This window comes from Nesoenas mayeri, assembly GCF_963082525.1.
Source record: "Nesoenas mayeri genome assembly, chromosome: 2".
In the NCBI taxonomy this organism is placed as follows: domain Eukaryota; kingdom Metazoa; phylum Chordata; class Aves; order Columbiformes; family Columbidae; genus Nesoenas; species Nesoenas mayeri.
Window position 1 is genome coordinate 64,339,337 of NC_137543.1, and position 19,631 is coordinate 64,358,967.

Consider the following 19,631-nt stretch of genomic DNA (forward strand, 5'->3'; position numbering starts at 1 on the left):
ATTGATTATCTTTTTAAAACTTGGCAAGTCTTGTTCCTTTTCTCCATGTAAAACAACTCCAAATAATTTCTATTTTCATTTTCTCAATCGTTATATTTTTCTTCCCTTTCAGTGCACAGGATTTGGAGTCATAAAGATACCACAATGTTAATAGATTTGTCTCAGAGTTCATGAGGTCAAACTTGTTGGTCTTCCCATATGACTAACAGTGCAAAAGTCTGGAATCAACTCAGTTAATCTCAGGCATAAAATAACTAGAACTGAAGAACTGCACAGCCATAAATCAATACAAACTAATCTCTGATTTATTTCTTTTTGGGTCACATGTTCTACTTTTACCATAAAAGCATGTAAAGGTAACCATAATTAAAACGTCTATTTCCTCCTCCACTATTTGTGTTAACATTCATGCTATTGAATATACCCCTTTCATAATAGTATATTTTTCAGTATTCTACAGTTATTGTTTCATTAAAAACACCTCTGTGATATTAACTACATAATAAATTACAATTCAAAATAAAATATCAGCCATTTCATCCATGAGAGAGAATAATAAAGCCATAATAAAAGAGAATAAAGTTTAGGAATATGATAATGTAGCATGAGGTTTTTATAGACTGCATGTAAATGTTAAAATCTATAAATTTTTTATATTGTGTAAAATTGTAAAAAATAATGAAATAATAATGAAAGGGGGTGGGGAGAAGAAAAAAAAGCAGGCTGGTTTAATCCTGAGATTGCTGTTGTTCTGATTGCTTTTTACAATCTGAAAAAGATGATTAAAATTATGCATGTGACATTATTTGTTCATGACTTATCTTATTTACTATAGGTATTAAAAGTGAAGAAAGAAAACTGGGCTTCCACTTTCCAGCCCACAGTATTGGTGAAGAAACTCTAAAGCCTAATTATCTCTCTTCTCAATTTCCTTTGTTCACATCTTTGTTCAAACTTGTATGTCATCTGCCCATATTTTTCCAACTATTCTCTTTCTTTATTTGGCTTCTTTTTATATATTTGGGCTCTAAGTGAAGGTAGAAGGATGTGCAAATATGGGAAGGAGAGGACAGAACATGAGTTTCTCCTTGCAACCATTTTCTTCCAGTTGTCTCATCCATCGCACCATACTGGTGGGCTAAGAAATTAAAAGCTTCATTTTCTTGTTGTCTAATTATAATTTATTTGATTTTACTAGTGTAATATTTGATATTTCTTCTGATGGCAGATTGCACTACAAATTTGCTATCCGATTTAAATACAACTCTCTTAAATAAACTTTTATTTAAATAAAGGAGAAAGGGTGAAAGATATGTACACAAAGAGTATAGATTTCTAAAACAGGTTCAACACAGGTATAAATACTTACTGCTTTAAAAATCTGCCATTTTGGAAACCCAGCACTGCTCAGCCTTGTTTTGCTGTACTGTGCTGCTCTAGAGACAGCACAACAAAATATATTTGATATTCTGTAAAGCATGCTGACTTGTAAAATATGGGGCACTTATTGTCCTCTCATGATGAAGCTGCTTCTATTTAATTGATAGGTAGCTCGTCACCGTCAAGGACATCGTTCATTCTACTTGCATAATCAAGATTTTTGTCAGATTTCCAAAAAGGGGGAGAGGAAGTAGAGAGGAAACAAAGTTACACCTGCATAAAATAAGGAACTGACTAAGGACTTACACTTCTGAAAAAAAAAAGTTTATTTGTTCTGTAAACCTAAAACCTAAAATTTTCATGTGTGGGTCTTACAGCAGCAGTAGTGAAAGGACAGTATGGGACTACATGAAGAGTTGCTCACGAGAACATGTCAATGAGTCACTGCATAATCCGAAAATATTTAAGGACAACCACAGCTTTAATCTCAAAGGCTGCAGCTCAGAGTCAATATGTACCATTAGAACATATGGAGCTTGCTTCATGCACAGCAGTAGCACTCAACAGTTTAAGATAGAAAATTAAGATAAATACTGGACATAGCAAAAAAATCCTGAGGCAGTTTATACAGATGTAATGTTATTCTTCAAGCTGCGATCCACCCAAGGTATAAGGATTACTGAACTTAAACCACAAAGAAACACAAGGAGTTGATTTGTGTCTTCCCTGTCAAAATGTAAACTACAGCAATTTAATTACATAACAAAAAACCCCCCATCATATTTATATCTCTTGCTTTAACCCATGCCAAGAAGGTGGGCTCTGTGGAAGGGAGCATAGAGCTTCCCTCCAGGAGGAGAAAGTGAGAAGGGGTAGCAAAGACAGAGGCCTTTGCAACCATACTGCAGTTATGAATGGTGTGGAGAAGATGGGTAGGGTTTATATCATCTCTTCTAAAAAAAAATAATTGAGAGGCTTAAAATGAAGCAAGTGGGAACTATACTCAGAATCTGTAGAAGGTAATCTTCATGCAATGGGGGGTTAAACTGTGGAAGTCCATGTAGTTGGCTGTTACGAATACAAACATTTCCATTAATTTCAAAGGGAAAATGGAAAAAGTGGTGGAGGAGAAATCCATTTGAACAGGACAAAGAAACCACGACTGACCCAAGAAGACCCTCAGCTGTCAGGTAGCTGCAAGAGTGACAGTGCTCCGTCATGATCAGGAGACAGGACCTTAGGGTCATCCCACCACGTGGGGCAATGACCTCACCAGCCAGGGCACAGCTCCACTGTACCCAAACAGCTTGGTGGCAGTGAGAGGGTCTCTCAACAGCCCAGCAATCATTAAATCAACAGGCCTTACTAGCCCTGACCAGCCCTACCTGGGTCCATCACCCATACCCACAGCTCATGGCCACAAGGGCTCCATTTACACTCAGGCCAGGGTCTTCAGCTTCTGTGTGAGCTGTGTTGCAGGTGTACCTCTTTGTAGTCCTGTCCTTGAGTTGGCCAGCTTTCCTGGTTTGAACCTGGACTTCACACAATACCTTGCTCCTGTCTGATGATCACTACACTGTTGATAGGACCTTCTTCTGACATCATATCTTCTCTAGTTGCCCAGTTCAAGAGGTGTGGGACTGCACCATCTCAGTGAGCTCATTGTCCAGCCTCAGTTGTGGCCATCCTTGGCTCCTGGCTTGTTCTCTGTTGTGAAAGAGTCTTGTTCTTGCTTCTCTCTGGCAGCCTTCTCAGGCTGAGAACTATGGAGCCTGGCCCTCAGACTAAGCCAGGGATTGCCCCCACAACCTCCTTGCAGCTATGTGTCATATGACTTGACCCATGGCTACCTCACAGTTTCTGTTTGGACCCAAAGCCCTGCAGGTAGCTGGGATCAGTATGCAGAGGCAGATCTGTAGGCTTCTCCAACCTCTGCACCCAGAGTGACGCACCCTGCCCACCAACTCCTTTGGTGCCTGTTGAAACCATCTAGGCTTTGTTATGCTCCACATCAGCAGCTCCCAAGGAGCATCTCAAGGACAATTTGGTACATGGGTTGATCTGCCCCTCTACCCCACTGCCAGTGCTCCATAATTTTGTCAAAAGGAAGTATGGGGTTTCTGGCCGTTCACATGAGCCTGCCAGCTCAAGGCTTCAGCCTGCCTAGGATCACATGCCAGCAGTTTGGGTCCACAGGTACCCCAGGTACTCCACCCTGTGCTGTTGAAAAGAGCAAATCTCTGGGATTCAACATGGTATCACTACTGCTGAAAGTGACTTGGGACATTGCTGGCATAGTCTGTGTGCCTGTTGAGCACTGGAGAACATGAAGATGTCAAGACCACCCTACACAGTTATGAAACAGGCAGCACATAATTTACAAAACAGAGCACAGAAGAGACTAAATGGTATCACAAGATCCTCATAGTGTCTGTAACTGGTTCAAAAAGAATTTTTCCACTCATTCCCTTCTTAGAAGGCAGGGAGTGCAGAGTTTCTTAGAATTTGTCAGCTTCTTTGATGATTCATAACAGGGTTTTCCAGTATCATGGTTCCTGTAATAGTGCCTACTTGGAAGGGGCCTCACTTTCTATGGGCATAAGAAGCACATGCAGCTTCTGAGGAACTGAAAGAGGCATTCACCACAGCCTCCCTCACAGTCCTGTCCAGGCATTTCATTGTGGAAGCACATGCCTCTAGCCCAAAACAGAAGCCATGATTGTGTCTTTTTCTCTAGGCAGCTCACTCCCACTGAGAGGAATTATGACATCTGGGACAAGCAGCACCTGAAAATCAGAGCTGCCTCTGAGGAGTGGCAGCACATTCTTGAAGGAGCACAAGAACCAGCAGCGGTGCTGACCTACCACCAGAGCCTGGAATACAACTGAGGGATGAGTTGCTTCTCCTCCCACCTTTTTTGCCAGACTTTCCTCTCTCTGTCCCAAGCTTTAGGGTAAGCCAGTCCTAACCATCCCATCTTGAGGGCCACAGACAGCCCTAGACTGGAGAGAACCATAAGTGCTTCTTCAGTTTCCACAGTCAACTCTATGATTTGAATGGTATAGTTAGTGCATGGCTATTATACTTCTGCTGCCAGAGGTCCAGCAAGATGGCCTTGGCCATTGCATAGTTGTGGGCCCCAAAAAACTGCTCCAAATCAATAAGTCACCAGGGTTTTGAAGCACAGGGCCATTGTCCTCCACATGGTCACAATACACTCTAGAGTTGCCCTGAGAGCTGGGAGGTTATTACTGCTGAGCACCTAATGGCTCTTGGGACATATAGCCCCTGGATAGGCTGAAAAATGGGTCACATCTGACTAATAAATACCAATACTATTGCCCAGTTTCCACTGAATAGTTCTGGAAGATCACAGAATGGTTTGGGTTGGAAGGGACCTTGAAAGATCATCTAGTCAAACCCTACTGCCATGGGTAGGGACACCTTTCACTAGATCAGGTTGCTCAAGATTGGGAGCAAGAGGTCTTGAAGCAGCCTGAAGGGCTGTGCCGTGCCTCTCCATGCTGACCATTGCTTCCTGCAGGATTTCAAGTTTAAGCTGCAGCTGATGGGCAACCTGAAGACAAGGTTCCATGATTGTCAATTCAGGGCTCGAGATGGCCTGTGATACCAGTCAGGAAGCAGTAAGGGATGCTGCTTCACAAGGGATGTCAGTTGAAAGCTGAGGAAGACCACACCACAGAGACAGCAATCCCACCAACCAGAGCACAGTACAGAAGCTGGGGAGCTTGGTGACAGCAACAGATTCTGTTGCCAGTCCAAGTGATCACCAGGTAAATGCGAGATGGCAGGTCAAATCCAAGTACAATTCATCAAATGCAGTCAACAGGAGCTGCAGAGGACTGGGCTAGGCCCAGGTCTGCAGCATCGGGGCTTGGGAAAGGGCTGGAGGCCGAGGTTTGAGCACAGATGGAGCTACCCCACAGCCATGCTGACAAGTGTGCACCAATGCATACTTAAAGCTTCAGGTTATCTCCAGGGCAATCTGGAGAGGACAATGTAACATAAACTAAGCAGCCATGGGACTTGGCTCCAACCTCCTGCACCTTCTAACGCAGGCCAAAAACATTTTGAAAGTGTCAATGTCAATGACCACAGACTGTTTTCACACTCTCTCCAGGTGCTTCAGTTGCTCATTGCAACACCCGTCCTGAAAAAGTGATGCAAAGATTCAGGAAAACTTCTATCATCTGTTGCAAGTGGATGAAGGGGTGGTGAAGGACCAGAAATTCAGGAACAGTCAAGAGAGATGATCGATTCAGGCTGGCCAGTTCTGACATTAAAAGAAATGCTGGAAATGGGGCCTGAGATCACCTGCTCCCAATCCATAATGAATAAACATTATAGTATCCCCACTTTCTGATGGAAGGGCAGAATTTGTTTGTGGATTTTTTTTTTAATTTTACTTCAAATAAGAATTACACTTGATGACCCTTATGGGTCCCTTCCAACTTGAGATATTCTGTGATTCTGTGAAATAAGCCTTACACTGAGACCTAGGTTGCCAGCCCAAGCAACAGAAAGCCTGGTCTCTTGGTTGTGAAGTGCTGAATGTCAAAATGCCTGAAATGTTATCTTAAACACAAATTGCAGAGTTCAGTCTAAAAAATTGCATAATTAAAAATGGATGTAAAAGAATGAGGAAATTGTACATTTACTCAGCCCATTTTCAGACTTAAAATTCAACTGTGTGTGTTTTTGGTAACTAAACAGAACAGCCAACTAATAATGATGCACTACATAAAAAAGTAGAAAAAAAAAATCAGATATTCCTTGTCCCAAACTAGGTATTATGCTTGAAAACAATCAAACAAACCAACCACAAATTACTGTCATGTTAGGCCACCATAGTAGGACAAAAGTGTGGGGGGACCCCGGGACATCCATCCCCAGCTAAACTATTCAGAAAAATTATACCAAAAAGTTAACATTGAAAGAGGCAAATAAAACCTATCTTTATTGCCTGCTCCAGATTAGCACCTTTTTAAAAAGTGTACTTCCTATAATTTAGAATACAATGAAATTTTAAGTAAAGGGAGTATCATTCAAGTCTCTACAAAGAAGAAACTTTTAAAATTACATCCTTAATCAGAGCAGTTATCTGCATAGACGTATAATTTCAGCACTAACATTTTTGCCTGAGGTAGTCTGATGTCCTTGGTTTTATTCTAGTCTCATCCTCCTCCTACTCACACATCTGTACACTTGTCTATAACACCCAGTGTGATGAGATGATGCAATTTTAGCACAGCACTACAGAAAAAGGTCATTTATTTTAAAACCATGCCATTCATATCCCTGATGATTTTTTTAAACATGCAGTTGGTTGGATTGTGCAACTCTCTCCATACCACAGCTGAGATAACTCTACACATTACTGATGATTTCAAATAAAAAATAAAGCTGTCCTTATCTGTACAAAACTGCATTTTGTAAACTGAGTTAGCTATATCATACAGAATTAAAGGAAAATGTGCAATTATGTCCTTGTGAGTTACTGCCATTTAATTATGCATTTTTCCAAGGCACAGTACACAACAGAACTCCGACAATGGCGGATCAGCCTACCGCATGAAAATTTTACCCTTCTAATAAGACAGTGGGACACTTTTTGCTCATTTTTTGTATTGAATGACATAAGGCAGCAAAAGAAGCAAAATGAGGAAATTCACATGTCCCTAGTTCTGCATCACAGTCACATTGAATACTGATCCCCTCTACAAATGAGAGAAACAAAGCTGTAAAATATAACACAGGAATACAATTTTATTGTGTTAATCTGCATATATATTGGTACAGCTGCTCTGCAAATGCTTCTGAAGAAAATTTTTCCCTAACTCTGTCTCTCCCAGCTGCTCCCATTGTGTCCTTTAAGAGAGGATCTCTCACAATTTTTTCCATGGCCTCAGAGAATTGCGTTGGCAGAGGATCACACAAAAATCCTGTAACGTTATGCAAGACTGATTCTAAAGGACCACCTGAATTAACTGCTATAACTGGGCATCTCATGTACATTGCCTCCAGAGGAACAATGCCAAAATGTTCATTGCTCGGTGTATAAAGTACACATACAGAGTTACTAAAAAGAGAGATTTTCTGTTCATCTGAGAACGATCTCAGAAAAGTGACGTGGTCGTTAACTTTAAGCTTGGTTGCAAGGCTCCTCAGCTCTTCGTAGTGCTCCACGTTTTCCAGAACCCGTTTATCATAACCACCTGCCATAACCAGGTGAACTTCATTCCACTCATGAGAATCAAGTCTTCCTCGAAGCTCATGCAAAGCTTCCAGAGCCAATGATAGATTCTTTTTTCTCTCATATCTATTAATGGAAAGAAACAAGAACTTTTTCTTTTTGGGTATGAGGTCAGCTATGTCCGCAGGAACTATTGTTTCAAAGCTACTGATGTTGAGTGATGGGTAGAGGACGTCTGGGCTTATGTGAGATAAGGACTTAAACGTGTCCTTGAACACACTGGCAGTGAACTTGCTGTTCACAACAATACAGTCTGCCATGCCAGTCGTGAACTCTTCCAGCCAGTCAAGTGGTAATCTGTAAATGCGCTTCAGGAAAGATTCTCTCTTGGTCAGAAGCTGATCAGGAAAGTGACAGTAAAACAAAACCTTCTTACGAATTCTGGCCAGTCTAAGCACAGGAATGCAAGCAGACACCTAGTGCAGCCAGGAGAGACAGGACAAGAGGAGAGATAAGTTATTTGTTTTGATTCCCCTTGCATGTATATGCAATTTCAAAGCCATGCCCTGGGAGACAGTCCTTTGCAAGCCAAGTGCTTTCTCCCTCTCACTCCCACAAGCACATCCAGATGTGACTCTGGGCTTCCTCTCTTACCTTGGCCTGTAAGGCCACTATGCCCCCTTCCCCACCAAAACTCTTTCCCCACTAAAGCCCCATCAAGCCCTAAGACTTCCCCACGCACCTTCTCCCACTAAGGGGAAAGCTGGGAGGGGAGCCCAAGCGGCAGCACCTTAGAACCATAAAATATCCCGAGTTGGAAGGGACCCACATGGTCAAGGAGTCGAACTCCTGTCCCTGCATGTGACAACCCCACAGTTCACACCATGTGTCTGAGGGCCTTGTCCAGTCTCTTCTTGAACACTGTCAGGCTTGGGGCCGTGACACCTCCCTGGGGAGCCTGTTCCAGTGCTCCACCACCCTCTGGGGGAGGAACCTTTTCCTCATGTCCAACCTAAACCTTCCCTGGCACATCTTCCTGACATTCCCTCGAGTTCTGTCATTAGTTACCAGAGAGAAAAGCTCAGCGTCTGCCCCTCCTCCTCCCCTTGTGAGGAACCTGTAGCCACCATGAGGTCTCCCCTCAGTCTTCTCCAGGCTGAACAAACCAAGTGATTTTAGCCTTTCCTCACACGGCTTCCCCTCCAAACCCTTCACCAACTTCATAGCCCTCTTCTGGACACTCTCCAGTAGCTTTATGTCATTTTTACAATGTGATGCCCAGAACTGCACAAAGTGCTCCAGGTGAGGCCGCACCAGCGCCTCCTCTTTCCTCCAGCTGCCCCGGAGCCCGCCAGCATTCCCGACTAACTCCAGCCTCCCGCCACCGCAGCAGCGGGACCGCAAACCGCGGCGGCGCGCCCCACCCGCCCGGCCCCGCACCTGGTCGCAGACGAAGGCGTCGGCGTGCTCTCCGCTGAGCAGCAGGACGTACAGCGCCACGAAGGCCATGCGCAGGGCGGCGCACAGGGCGTGCCCGCGGCCCCACAGGCTGCGCGGCAGCCAGCCGCCCGCCTGCCGCACCGCCAGGCCCCGCGTCTCCGCGAAGCACCGCGCGGCATCGTAGTGCGCCGTCCAGATCTGCACCCGGCAGCCCCGCGCCTGCAGCGCCAGCGCCGCGTCCACCACCAGCCGCTCCGCCCCGCCCAGCCCCAGGTCCGGGTGCAGGAACAGCACGGACGGGCCCTCCGCAGCCGCCTCCGTCTCCGCCGCCATGGCTGCTGAGGGGGAACCACGGGCCCGCCCCGCGGCCACGGACCGGAGAGCAGCGCGCATGCGCAGCCTGACAGCCACCGCAGGACACGTCAGCTTCCCTCCGGGACCTTCCGCTTCGCCCCACCCTCTGGGCGGCGAGAGCGCTGCCCGACGCCTCGTTCCGCACATTTCCTCCTCGGCCGCTCCGGCTCGGCCGCTGGTGAAGGAGCGGAGGCGACTGAGACGTGGCGCAGAGTCAGTACGCTCGGAAAGTGGCCGCTGAGGGACGGGGTAGGGAAAAGCGGCCGGCGCTGCTCAGGCATCATCCCGGGCAGCCGCGAGGTCCCAGGAGGCGCGGGGCGGGGCGGGGCTTGCTGCCGACAGCGACGTGTCCGGAGCGGCGGTGCGGGAACGTGTGTGAGGCCGTGCCGGGTCTCGAGCCAGCGCCGTCATGGTGAGTACCTGCCCCGGGCCGGGGCGGCCACTCTCCCCTGGCTGTGCCCGCCGCCTCTCACTGCCCCCTCTCGGTTCTCTCCTCTCTCCGCAGCCCGGGCCCAACCCCAGCGCTACGAGCGTCGGCTCCTCCGGCCGCTCCCCCAGCAAGGCCGTAGCTCCCCGCGCCGCGGGCTCCACCGTCCGACAGAGGTAAGTGCGGACGGGGCGGCGGCGGGTCTGGCCTCTCGGCGCACCTGGCTGTTCCCCTCAGTTCAAGAAGGACAGAGAACTAACTGCTGGACAGAGTCCAGCGCAGAGCCACGAAGATGATTAAGGGAGTGGAGCATCTCCCTTATGCGGAAAGGCTGAGGGAGCTGGGGCTCTTCAGCTTGGAGGAGACTGGGGGTGACCTCATTAATGTTTATAAATATGTAAAGGGTGAGTGTCATGAGGATGGAGCCAGGCTCTTCTTGGTGACAACCGATGGTAAGACAAGGGGCAATGAGTACAAACTGGAACACAGAAGGTTCCATTTAAATATGAGAAAAAACTTCTTCTCAGTGAGGGTGCCAGAGCACTGGAACAGGCTGCCCATTCGGGTTCTGGAGTGTCCTTCTCTGGAGACATTCAAAACCTGCCTGGACGCCTTCCTGTGTAACCTCATCTAGGTGTTCCTGCTCAGGCTGGGGGATTGGACTGGATGATCTTTTGAGATCCCTTCCAATCCCTAACATTCTGTGATTCCACTCAGCCATGCCAGGCCCAGCGTTGTGCTGTCTGCTTGCCCTGCTGTGTAGGCTGGTGCAGGTGTCTGGCTTCCACAGTCCCTTGGGGCACTTGGTGTGAGAAGCTGTCAGGCTGCTAACGTGTTTTGGTCTTTTGTTTTGTTCCGTTGTCCTCTGAAGGAAGAATGCCAGCTGTGGGACAAGAAGTGCAGGCCGTGCCACTTCCACAGGCACTGGTGGGATGTGGCGATTCTACACTGAGGACTCTCCAGGGCTCAAAGTGTAAGTTGGGTGTATGGACAGCGGCAAGCATGAGGGCTGTATATTTCACCTACATATGTAATCTCTCAGCCCTTGAATTTGGAGATCAGTGTTCTGGTGTGTGTGGGAGAACATGCAGAGTTGTTGGCTGCTTAGATAGATTTGAGATTAAATATTTAACCTGTGAACCTTGGGAGTTAGTTTTCAAAGTTATATGGGTTTTAAAAAGGTAGGTACAAGTTATATTTTCTGATTGCCTAGACTTATCTTCTGTAGTCTCTGAAGACTGCAAGCAGTCCCATTGAGGTTGGGAAAGCTTACTTTTCACAGTGAATTTAGGCAAATACGTGCCTGTTTTTGTTCTCGTCATTCATTTTTTTTTTTTTTATTACTAGATATGTTATGATCCTGTGTCCCCCCTTGAAAACATGATGCAACCTATATGCCATATACTTGCAGAATCTTAGGTGTTTTTATAAAAAAGCTGAAGATTAATGATTTCAGCTAAGTTTGCAAAGCACATAAATGTTCTGATGCTCTGTATATTTCTGTTTTACAAGGTGAATATGCCGAGACTATTGTCAAATATCTGTTGATAGTGTCCCATAACCTGTAAAAAGAGCCTTAGTTTTTACCTTTTGCCCAGTTTGAGTAATTCAGATCTGTTTCCCAAACAAGCTCTGCAGCCTAATACTTACATAGCAAAGATGGAAAGTATTTCAGATGATGGGTGCGTACTAAGTCATACCCTGAATGGGAGTTTGTGCGTCTTGCAGAGTTGAACTTCATGGCCTCTTGTTCTTACAGGGCTGAATTGACTCAAGACACTGAGGGAAGTCCCTTTTGCTCCTTTTTTTCTAAAATCCATTAGTATTTTATTTTGGAACCTTTTAAGAGAGGTGCTGCTGGCTGTGCAAAAGGAATGGTTGAGGAGGAGCTGGTGGTAGTCTAGTTTGTGATTGTTCAACAAGTAATCTGTTCTCTGAAGTTGACATGTGTAGTTTTGTTTTCATATGTGTATGACACATGAAAAACCAAAAACTGTACAGCAAACTGTCAAAGTAGTGGTGTCTTGCTGCTGCATGTCTTCCTTTCTTCAGTCTGCATCCAGAGAGGAGACAAGGCAAAGAAAAGAAAAAGTCAATAAGTAACAATAATATTGTAGATCAAATCTATGTGGATAGGCAAGGCGGCTGTTTTCTGCATAGTTCGGTCTACTAAAGCTCAGTTTAAAATATTAATAAAACCAAACTGAGAAAAAACAGAAGTGTTCCACTATTATGTAGACATTTTTTTTTTAAATGGATCTGTGATACAAACTGTCAAATAAGCTTTAACAATTTCTGTAAGTTTTCTTGTGAATCCTTTGGTTTCAGTTTTGATGTTGGATAGCAGCTTGATCTAAATCTTCAATCCAAACAAGTCTGTAGATAGATTTTTCTCTTCTATTTATGTTGCAGCACAGAGGTTCCCAATACTAAGGTTTTGAAACGCTGGGACTGTTGATGTGTTTGGTTGGTTTGTTTGTTTGTTTTGCAAGCTACTGTGGGTAGCTTTATGGTCAGACTTTTAATGGAAGAAGCAAATCTGCAGAAGTGAGTTTGTTTTACAAATTACCTGCGTACTAGACATAACATTTTCTGAACCATGACTTGGGAGCAACTTTCTTGTTTACAGCTTTCCATGTATTTTTCTTCTATAGTCACTGACTGTTATGATCTCTGTCCTATTCAGTAGGCTTTAAAATGAAAATGGGTTATCGAGAGGTTGTGGTTGCTTCAGTAAAGTGTTTCAGTCTAAGTTTTTTCTAAAAATGGTTGTGATTGTTGCTGCATAAAGCAAGGTAAAAGCTTAGCACTGTGGTGGGGATTGTTTTTTGTGTTTTCTCATGTTGTTTAAGATATGAGCTTTCAAAATAACTATGAAACAATACATAAAAACACCTGAGAACAGGTTATTTCGTGCTAGCTGTGATCAGGAGAATTCCACTCTAGATCAAAAGTTTTATATTATGCATAATTGTACCTCTCCTTCAAGTATTTAGTATCTGTATTCAACATAAGAAATAATAAATATGTTGAATAAGCAAGTTTGGTTTACCTCAGGAAAGTACATTTATGTGCAGTACAGGAGGCTACAAGATATATGTGTCTTTAAAAACAATATTAGCCAAAGGGAGCTCTGGGGGATCTGGTTGAGAGTGGGATATGGTATTTTTCTATTTAAAACTCGGATCTAATATAATGTACTTTGAAAAGAGGACTGAACACAAACTTACCGCTCTTTCTGTGGCACGTGGTACCTGTGGTTCCTGTGTCTTGTCTTGAGCTTTCTTGCTCAAGGAGCTATGGGTGATGTTTCTTCTGGAGCCATGACAGAGAATCAAATTTGGCTTGTGGTATAATATGCAGCTTTATGAAACACATTCTGAGAATGCACAATACCAAATATTAGTGGTGCCTGAATAGGGTTTTTTATTCACTTGTTTAAACTGTGTGGTGGGCTGAGAAGTGTCAGGTGTATGGAGGAGGATTGCAGGGTTTCAGCAGGTTGTCTTTGGAAGTGGATGAAATGAGATACTTATGTCAGTATTGGAAAGCTGATTATTCTGTAGGGGGATCAATGTCATCTGCATGTTTAAAAAACACCCCACCAAACACGCAAATAATTCCACCTGTTCATTTCCATGTTGCTCTGTTGTGGTTAGTGGTGCTTCTCTATTCCTGTGTGCCTTTGGCAAAGAGTAGCTTATATATTACTATAATACTACTAAAGGCTCAAACTAATTAAATAGTAATTCAGATACACTGTAAGGACTTTGTGCACCTCATATCATTACAATTTATATTATGAGTGACATAAACTTCAAGCATGTATAAAGCACTGGGGATTGAGAAGTGCATTTGTTTGTTTAGTGAAAGACACCTCTTGGCAGAGGTTGCTTATGTAGTCACTGTGTGTGTGGACTTTTTTCATTTAGCATGTTTTGTCTTTGGTTTATTTGCCAAATGCTTTATGTTTGTGCTGAGGGTTCTTTGTACCCAAAAAAGTCCTAAATATGGTAGATAATAATAGAGTTTTAAAACTCAATGTAAGATTACAGTTATGAACATTTGAAGAACATGGACCATGATCTCATAGAAAAGTATGTTAGTAAATTCTTTCAATCCATTTTTAGTTTCTTTTTTACTTGGTATTCAAGTAACATTTACCTACTTATAAACAGTAACCTGGAGGGTAATCCAGGCTGGATAATAGAATTCATGGTGTTCCTCCCAGTAGCAGATTGAAAATCAGAAATCCGATCATATGAAGTGGGTGGTATGAAGCGTTGTTGAGTGCGTGTAATTGTGTAATAGTGCGTGTAATTGTTGTGTCTCCAAACAACAGGAAACAGCTGATTTTGTCTTTCAACATGCACCCTAAGGTTAAACTGTTTCATAAAAACGTCACTATGTAATTTCTAAAGAATGTATAAGAGTGGGAAAGAAAAAAAAAGTTGAGAAATTTGTTAATTTATACATTTTGGGTAATGATTTAATGATGGAGTTAACTTTGACATTCTGTGTATCTTTTTCAAGAAAACAGAAGTTCCCGTCTGTCACCTACTGCTGCCATTGTTTTCAAATTAAGTAAAAACTCTGAAAAAACATAGCTAATGTGAATTTTATGCCAAAATTTTACTAGCCGCTAGAGGACTCTGTTGTTTTTTGTATCTGACTACATCTCTGCTCAGGTGGCTATCCCAGTAGTAAATACCAATTCTAGTTTTCTGGAGATTGTTTTCACAATTATGAGTAATAGCGAACCATTAATTACTTTCCAAATAAGTGTGGGGTTTTTTGTTGTTGTTATATTGTGATTTATAGTTATGTAACATTTACAGTGTGTGAAACTGTATCTTTAAAAATACAGGAGTAGCAGCAGTTTTTGACAGAGATGGCTGTCTCGGTTCTGTGTACTTGAAGGTATTTCTATGAGAATGGAACAAGGGTTGTCTCATACAGTTGCTTACAAACTGATGAGTTCACTTGGCTGATAATGACTGGCTTTTGGACCAATGAGGCTTTTTTATGTTAATTCATTTTTTTTTCTTTATTTTTAGTGGGCCTGTTCCAGTTTTGGTCATGAGTCTTCTTTTTATTGCTTCTGTGTTTATGCTGCACATTTGGGGTAAATACACTCGTTCATAGACTCAACTGCCAACCTAAAGCATACATCTTGGACCAAAAATATGGTGGATCCTGGTTGTTCTTGGAGAGAGACTGGGAAGCTTCCTATCACCTGTTGAAGTCCTGTCAACTTTGGCTCTAATACTGAATTAATTTCTCAGTTTGCTATTTGGGCAGCTTTAAAATCTGTCATGAGTCATTTTATATTTGCATCTGTACACTTAAAATACAGGTATTGCAATAAAAATTGTATATGGAAATAGTTTTACATGTATTTTTTCCTTCTATTCCAACATACGACAACTAAAACACTATACTTGTGGTTTTCATATATAACCATATTTCCGAGTAAATGCCATTTGATAGTTCAAACTAAGTCCTTCTATAGTCTACATTGCTATACATTTTTATGCTGGAAGATCTTTTTTCTGTGAATGGGAGAGGCAAAATCAAGTGCAAAGGTAACAAACATATTTATTGAAATACAACGGAGGTACATTACCTGAGCTGGTCATGTTGTGTTAACTGCAGAAGAATAGCTGTATTTATGTATTTCCTAAAGGCAAGTTAAACTTTACTCAGTGCTCATTATACATAGAAGTATGTAAGTATGCTTTTTTCTAAAACTGCACTTGAGGAACAATGTGAACTTGTACCTAACTGATTTCAAAAAGAATAATTGCATGGCTGTTGAAGACACATACGTTCTGCAGCTCAAGACACTTTCAAGGAGGCTTGGGGAGGAAAGTGCGATGGCAGGACCGGAAGAGCAGTGGCGGTATTTTAAATAAGAGGACATGCAAACAGCATGTAAAGCTAAGTGGCTCTTCAGGTAATCACTCCAGTTTCCTTCTGGATGTTGGTCTTTATTTTCATTTTGAACAGTCAGGCAGCCCTTCCTTCTGTTTTTAAAGGTGCATATGTGTTGGTACATTGAAGTTTTAGTTGTTTTTCACTGCTAATACGGTCTTGGTTCAGATAACCGAATCAGTCCTTTCCATACAGCTGAATAGAGTTGTTTCAGCCTGTTGTTCATGTGATGATTCCTCTTTGAATATCAGCTTGTAATAGGAAAACAATATTCTTGGTTATGCAGTCTTGATACAACTGTTGACTGCTGATGTTGTAGAAGCAGCCTGTCTTAGCCCCCACCTTCCTTTAAAGCAATTCTCAAAGTACCATTACTTCTGAAAAGAAGAAACTGTTCAGAACAAAAACCAAGAATGATTATAGACTCTGGGCTGTAAGGATATAACTGCTTTGAAATGTTGTGCCGTGATACCTAGTGTAAATGTACAGGAGAAGACAGAAGACACAGGGCAGAAGCTGAACATTGTCTTACAAAATGTTATGGTAGGAGGGTTTCATTTTCAGAGGAGTTAAAGTTGAAGAACGAGGTATTCTGGTGACTCAGAGGCCGTGGGGTAGCAGAATACACTAAAGGGATGGAAACTGAGCCAAATAAATTGTGTATCAAAGGGAAAAGGATCCACAAAGCACCCGTCTGCATAGGGCAGGGAAGCAAAAATGCAAGGGAAAATTGAACAAATGGGGGGATTAGCTCACCACTACAAATGGCAGAGGTGAGGATCTGTTATTTAAATGCTTTGCCTAGCAATAGAATAAAATCTGTACAGTCAGTGCTTTCATTTTAAGTCAAGAAAGTGCTAAGAAAACACCGAATCCAACTCAGTCATTCTACTGACCATGTGGACAGACCGTGCTGCAGACTTAAATTGTGGTACTCAAAGGAAAGAGAATGATGTACTCTAGAATAGTGTAAAGGGAAAGGAGTAGTGGATAGCATTAATATCTATGTAGGTAACCTCTGCTTTACTCTCCTCTTGATGGTACAGTTGTCTAACGCAGCAGGAAAGAATTTTTTTCTAAACACTTCCAGTCCCTAAAGGCTGCCTTTCCACATCAAATAATTCCATATTTTTGCTTGTGTGGTATCTTGCTGCTTCTAAAGACCAAAGTCAGCTATGAACTCAGAAAAAGAAAAGGGACGGGGGAAAGGCTTACCACTGTATGGCATACATTTAATTTAACTGGATATAAAAATGTTGAGTATTTTGACAGTGCTGTCCTTGATTAAATATTTTGTTTTCTAGAATGGCATATATTACTGTTTTTTGCATACACTAAGAGTCTAATGTCTCTAGTTCTGCACAAACTACTTCCCACCCCTTCTTGGCTTTGCATTTTGGAAGTGTGATCTTTCCAATGCTTTAAAAAACCTTACTGCTCTAATTCATGACATAAGTGATACTTTAGTTGGACATAGTTAACTGAAACATCCATATCTTTGTTTGATGTTTCTTGTACAGGATAAAAAGACAGATTTCTCTGTCGTATGTTTTCAATTTGTGAATATTTGAATGATTATCATAAAAGTGTTATAAATCCATGCTCATACTTTTAGCATTTCGTGTATGTGAGCTGTAGTGGATTATTGTAATTGGTGTTTTACATCAAGACTTCAGCTTCACAGAAGTACAGCTAAAGCAATACAGGTTGTAAAGATTTACCAGAAGTTTGGCCAACCATCAATGTGAAATCCTGTTTGGCCTGGGTGAATAAATTATGGCCATGCTGATAAACAGTAGCTAATCTGTAGTACAGAAACTAGTCTGTTTCAGGTGGAAAAGAAGAAAGGATGGTCATTTCCAGAGCTTTGTATCAGGCAACTAGAAATTAGTGAGATTTGGAGTTTTTATGCTTAGTTATATGTGATTGAAATAGAAGCTTGTCTGAGCTGACTTTGAAATTGTAAATATCTTTTTGGTCTACTTAAGTGCTACAAAAGGCTCTAGGTCCACAAAGATCTTTTTCTTAATAACAAAGGTTTAGGAAATCTGGAGGAACTTACATATCCATAGGAGATATGCTGAAGTTTTGGAATATTGTATTCCTAACTTTCTTCCCCCTCCGCCCCCCCCCCCCCCCAAAAAATATAGAACCTCAGACTCCATTATTTGTCAGGTGAAGAAGGGATTTTATAGGGAAATGGTTCTGTTGTACTTGAGTGTGTGTGTCGCGTAAGCTTTCCCTCCCTCCCTAGCAACAGCTCTGAGTATGTGAGCCAACTTCAGTCCAATTTGACAGAGGAGCAGAAGCTGGAAAACACTATTCTGGAGGGCTTAATCTTTGCCCTTGCACCTTTTTGCATGCTGAAGTCAATCATCCACAAGCTGTGAATCAGTAGAGATGGAGGCTTCATTAGTTCTGCTGTTTCAGAACTACCTTTTGCTGTCTGAGTAGAGGTCAGCTCTACAACAAAAGCCATCTTCCTCCCCCTTTTTTTTTTCTATTTTTTTTTCTTCTTTTTTTGTTCTTTTCTCTTTAGGGTTTGTTCTTTACTGGTATCCAGCTGGTTGCCTCCAGGCCAACCTTTCTTGTGTGTATAGTGTGTGAACCCCTCCCATCTTTTGCCATTACATTACGACAAATGCTGTGCCTCTAATAATCACTCACAATGTTTCTCATTCTTGAAGGGACCAAGGGGGACGGCAGTTGTTCAAGTGCGTAATTCATTACTGTCCAATACATACACAGCTCTTTTGCAGCAGAAGGATTTTTTCTTTTATCACATCAGATTCTGAATTTACCCTCCAAGAATAAACTGTCAGCTCTTCCCAATGTCTCATCTATCTCCAGCTGTTTCTTATGCTCTCTGAATCTATCAGACATAACATAAACTAGTGTAAGCTCTCTTCCGTGCTGTTCACAGTAAGTTATAATGCCTTTACTCCAGGTGTATATATGTGAAGATAAGTGCATGCACTTTTACATGGTCACTTTATCAGTTTAGAAATGCAAAAGGATGTGTCTGAAAATGTAAGCTGGTATGCCCTTATTAGACTGCACCGTGACAGCAGTGCAAAGAAGCAAACAGAACAGCTTTTGTTCTCTTCCTCAGCTGTGTTGGCTGGGGATGAGTGGATGCTATACTGAGATGATGTGGTGAGGGCTAAATGATTTTATACATATAGTAGTGGATTCTGTGAGGCACTTGGTCGAAAAATTTATTTTTATTTTTATTTTTTTTATTTTTATTTTTATTTTTTGCCTGGACAGAGGTGTCTCTTGTTTCTTCAAAGGCTAACACGTTACATACTTCCAGCTTTGATAATAAGGCGGTATTGACATCGTCATATTAGCCGTTTATATCAATATGTTTCATAGAAAGCTGTGTTTTGTAGACTTAGCATTGTTAGTAATATATTAAGAGTACTAAAGATTCTTAGCTTGGGATGTGAGCTATAGGAGGGGACTGTCTGCCTTTGGCTTTTTTTTTTTTTAATTGAGGGGAAAATTGTATAGCATTTGTGATTTTTGCTTTGATTTCAGAAGTTGGTGAAAAGAAAGGCAGACAAAGAAAGAGCAGGTGGGAAGTTACTGAGAGCACCTCAACCTTGACATGTATTGTGACCTCTTTTTTTTTCTATATCCTGGTTGTCTTTTTCTCTGGAGACTGCCAATTATACTGAATTGTGCCATGGAGTAGGATAATCTCTCAGCTGCAGGCACATGGCAGGTAGTAACAACAGTGAATAGAACAGACCCATTTTGCTTATGACAAAATCCAAGTTCAGATGTAGATCATCAGAGATTTGACACCTTTCTCTCAAATTCAGCTGCAAGTTGCAAATAATTATTATTGTTTCTTATTTTGAAGCATGTTTCACG

General features: G+C 42.3%; 2 protein-coding genes across 2 annotated transcripts; one reads left to right on the forward strand and one right to left on the reverse strand.

Annotated features, from left to right (window-relative positions):
- Positions 1-7,142: 7,142 nt before the first annotated feature.
- On the reverse strand, positions 7,143-9,539 carry ALG2 (ALG2 alpha-1,3/1,6-mannosyltransferase). The gene is made up of 2 exons (XM_080338676.1): positions 9,035-9,539; positions 7,143-8,070 (listed from the first exon to the last, which is right to left on the reverse strand). The coding sequence occupies exons 1-2, from the start codon at positions 9,533-9,535 to the stop codon at positions 7,168-7,170; spliced, it is 1,404 nt and encodes a 467-aa protein (XP_080194802.1). The 5' UTR covers positions 9,536-9,539; the 3' UTR covers positions 7,143-7,167.
- Positions 9,540-9,690: 151 nt separating this feature from the next.
- Positions 9,691-15,202, forward strand: SEC61B (SEC61 translocon subunit beta). Its single transcript, XM_080338677.1, has 4 exons — positions 9,691-9,800; positions 9,894-9,991; positions 10,687-10,788; positions 14,873-15,202. Exons 1-4 carry the CDS (start codon positions 9,798-9,800, stop codon positions 14,958-14,960), a joined length of 291 nt encoding a protein of 96 aa, XP_080194803.1. The 5' UTR covers positions 9,691-9,797; the 3' UTR covers positions 14,961-15,202.
- Positions 15,203-19,631: the final 4,429 nt, after the last annotated feature.